At 66.4% G+C, this 3,511-nt stretch overlaps 1 protein-coding gene across 1 annotated transcript in view; it reads right to left on the bottom strand.

Moving 5' to 3' along the window:
- Nucleotides 1-2,266, bottom strand: part of PSME2 (proteasome activator subunit 2) — a 4,163-nt gene extending 1,897 nt beyond the window's left edge. Inside the window, exons 1-8 of the mRNA XM_075061345.1 lie at nucleotides 2,256-2,266; nucleotides 1,849-1,939; nucleotides 1,466-1,555; nucleotides 1,331-1,373; nucleotides 1,129-1,226; nucleotides 741-809; nucleotides 587-654; nucleotides 204-386 (exon numbers count right to left, since the gene is read on the bottom strand). Of these exons, the coding sequence (XP_074917446.1) occupies nucleotides 204-386; nucleotides 587-654; nucleotides 741-809; nucleotides 1,129-1,226; nucleotides 1,331-1,373; nucleotides 1,466-1,555; nucleotides 1,849-1,939; nucleotides 2,256-2,266 (653 nt within the window). The remainder of the gene's footprint in view (nucleotides 1-203; nucleotides 387-586; nucleotides 655-740; nucleotides 810-1,128; nucleotides 1,227-1,330; nucleotides 1,374-1,465; nucleotides 1,556-1,848; nucleotides 1,940-2,255) is intronic.
- Between the last annotated feature and the right edge of the window lie 1,245 nt (nucleotides 2,267-3,511).

The raw sequence follows: 3,511 nt of genomic DNA, 5'->3' as shown, positions 1-3,511 counted from the left end.
CCCCCCCCCCCCCCGGCTCAGGGCACTGCTGTGGAGAAGTTCGCAACCCCAGAGCCCCCAATCTCCTGGCTCAGGGCACTGCTGTGGGGAAGCTCGCAGTCCCGGAGCCCCCCCAACCCTCCGGCTCAGGGTACTGCTGTAGGGGAGCTCACAACCCCAGAGCCCCCCAACCTCCCAGCTCAGGGCACTGCTGTAGGGGAGCTCAAAGCCCCAGAGACACCCAGCGCCCCTGTCTCAGGGCACTGCTGTGCAGAAGCTTACAGCCCTGGAGACTCCCAGCCCCTGGTTCAGGGCACTGCTGTGCAGAAGCTTGCAGCTCCCGATCACTTACCACGTGGGTCTCCTTCGAAGCCTTCGCCACAGCATCTCCTCGCTCAGAGAAATATCTGGGGGTGGAGAGAGGGGGGGTGGGCCCAGACCATTACCCATAGTGCCCTGGGGCACAGACACCCATGGGTAGAGCATCACTCAGGATTCCCTGAGCCATGAAAGCCAATGTAAGCAATTACCCACCATGCCCTGGGGCAGAGACATGGTTGGGGGTCTGTGACCCACAATGCCCTGGGGCAGAGATGGTGAAACTCACTTGGAAATGGCTGTCTGGAAGCCCTCGACCTTGGTCTTGATGGCCGTCACCCGCTCCAGCACCTTCTCCTGGAGGAGGGGGGAGATGGGGGTGAGACTGGGGTGCCTGTAGAAGGGAGACTGGCTGAGGGGGGGGAGGCTGAGGGGGCCCTTACCTGAATGGCCACCCCAAAATCATTCCCGTCCTCAATTCTGGGGATCAGGTGATGGATCCAGGTGATGACCTGGAGATAGAGAGACAGTGAGAGAAGGCCAGGGCACTGCTGTGGGAAAGCTCGCAGCCCTGGCATCCCCCACCCCCACCCATTGGGGACCCCATTGCAGGGAAGCCCCCAGCCCTGGGGGCACTGCTGTGGGGACACTCGCAGCTCTGGCATCCCCCACCCCCTCCCACTGGGGACCCCATTGCAGGGAAGCTGCCAGTCCTGGCATCCCCCACCCCTACCCATTGGGGACACCATTGCAGGGAAGCTCCCAGCCCTGGGGGCACTGCTACAGGGAAGCTCGCAGCACCAGTGCAGAGGAGGGTTCAGGGGGGCTCACCAAAACACATTTCTCCTTCAGCTCCCACACCTCCGGCTTGACCCGGCCCAGCAGTGTCACCGTGGCCTCATTGCCCTTCAGGTAGCCGCATTTTGGAGCTGACGGGAGTAGGGGGGGAAACGGGAGGAGAACAGGGGGTGAGTCCAAAGCCCAGCCCAGCCCCCCCAAAATCCTGCCCCCTCAAAACCACCCCAAAACTCACCCTCCTTCTTCTCCTCCTTATCCGTCTCCATGTTACTAGAGTCCTGGAGGGGGGAAGGGGACAGGAAATGGGTCAGTGCCTCGCCAGCAGGGGATGGTGTAACACGGGGGGAGGGGAGGTTACCCCAAAACTCACCTCATCCTCATCCTTGGGGGGCGGGTCAGGGATGGGGATATCCAGGGGGGCCCGGAGGGTTGCGAGATCCTTGATGTTCAATGAATCCTCCTGCGGTAACAGTAAAGTTATCGGGGGGGGGCACTCTCCCAGAGGAAGAGAAAGTGGGGGCAGGAGTGCGAGGGCCAACCTGAGGGGCACTGACAGGGAGAGGGAGACCCCAGGGCCGGGACAGTGGGGAGCCCAGCAGGGGTGTTCTGGGACGACCCCAGGATAGAGTGGGGTGGGGGGGATCCCAGCAGGGGACACTGGGGGCACCCAAGGGCTGTTGTGGGGTCCCAGCACTGGGGGGCACTGACAGCGCATAGGGGGGTTGGGGGTGCACAGGGAGGGGGCGTTCTTACCTTCAGGAACTTGTCCAGTTGAAAGATTTTTTGGGGTAAAAATGTTGACAGGAATTGCTCAGCCTGGGGGGGGGGGACCAACTGCTTCGCCCTAGGGAACCCGCGTCCCTCACCCTGTTCACACTAAGAAATATTTAAACATCCCGACCCACCCGCCTGCTTCTCTGGCACATCGCGTGCGGCCAACGCTGTGCTCCACAACTAATCCAGCCCATGCCCGCCCCGCCGGGGACCCCATCTGCTCCTCCAGCATCGGTGCTCGCCCTAAGGGAACCCCTCACCTGTTTCCTGCATCCCCGGACCCACCCCAGGCCCCCCGCCTCTTCTCTGCACCCGCTGATCCAGCCCATGCCCCCCCCCGCGACAGCCCATCTGCTCCCCCGCTCGCTAGGGACCTCTTCCCTCACCTGTTCCGCATCCCCGACCCACCCCAGGGCCCCCGCCTCTTCCCTGCACGAGCCTCTAACGCAGGAGCGGCATATTTAACTGACTCATATTAATAAAGGAGAAGCCTGCAATCCAGTCCCCCGACCACGATCCCAGGGCCCCCACCTTTTCCTGCCACGCCCCCCGCAGCACGTGGCGGCTCGGGATTCCCCGGGGAAAAAGTCGGAAGGGGGATCCGGGGTGAGCACGACCGTTGGGGGTTCTGGGCCGGGACTGCGTTTCCATCCCTCTCCTTGGCCCCCATCTCACCCGCCCTCCGCTGCAACCCCCGATCTCGCCGCCCCCGCTGCACCCCCGATCTCGCCGCCCCCCGCTGCACTCCCCCGATCTAGGGGGCCTGGCCCCCCACCTGCCGGCGGGGACTCCCCGCTGACTTTCACAGCGCAGGCCTTGGCCATGGTCGGGTCTGTGTGTCCGCGGGAGCCGGCTCTGACCCCTTTCGGTTTCCCTTCGCCCGGCCGCCCCCCCCGCGCCCGCCCCGCCCGGCCCGGCCCGGCCCGGCCAGCGCCCCTGCCGCGTCCCCGCCAGCCTTGGGGGCCCCTGACACCCCTTGTCCCCCCACTGCCGCCCCCGCCAGCCTTGGGGGCCCCTAACACCCCATTGTCCCCCACTGCCGGCCCTGCCTCCCTACCCCTCCCCTGCCAGCCTTGGGGGCCCCCTGACACCCCTTGTACCCCCACTGCCGGCCCTGCCTCCCTACCCTCCCTGCCAGCCTGGGGGCCCTGACACCCCTTGTCCCCCACTGCCGGCCCTTGACCTCGCCTACCCTCCCCTTGCCAGCCTTGGGGGGCCCTGACACCCCCTTGTTCCCCCCACTGCCGGCCTGCCTCCCTACCTCCCCTGCCGGCCCCCGCCAGCCTTGGGGTCCCCCCGAGACCTCCTGCCCCTTTGCCAGCCCCCGCCAGCCTTGGGGGGCCCCCCGAGACCTCCTGCCCCCTGCCCGCCCCTGCCAGCCTTGAGGGCCCCATGAGACCGCCTTGTCCCCCCACTGCAGCCCTGCCTTCCCCCCCTCCCCTGCCGTCTCCCCACCAGTCCCGATGGTCCCACGGCCAGCCCTGTCCCCCACTCACAGACCTGCCCCCCTACCGCGCCTGCCCCCACTTGCCAGCCCGGGAGTCCCCACAGCCAGCCTTGGAGGTCTCCCTGCTACCCCACTGCCCCCTTCCGTCAGCGCTTGGGGTCCCCCCGAGACTCTCACTGCCCCCTACTCGCAGAC

The sequence above is a fragment of the Chelonoidis abingdonii genome, unplaced genomic scaffold (genome assembly GCF_003597395.2).
Source record: "Chelonoidis abingdonii isolate Lonesome George unplaced genomic scaffold, CheloAbing_2.0 scaffold0024, whole genome shotgun sequence".
NCBI lineage: Eukaryota > Metazoa > Chordata > Testudines > Testudinidae > Chelonoidis > Chelonoidis abingdonii.
This window is presented reverse-complemented; position numbering and strand designations above follow the sequence as displayed.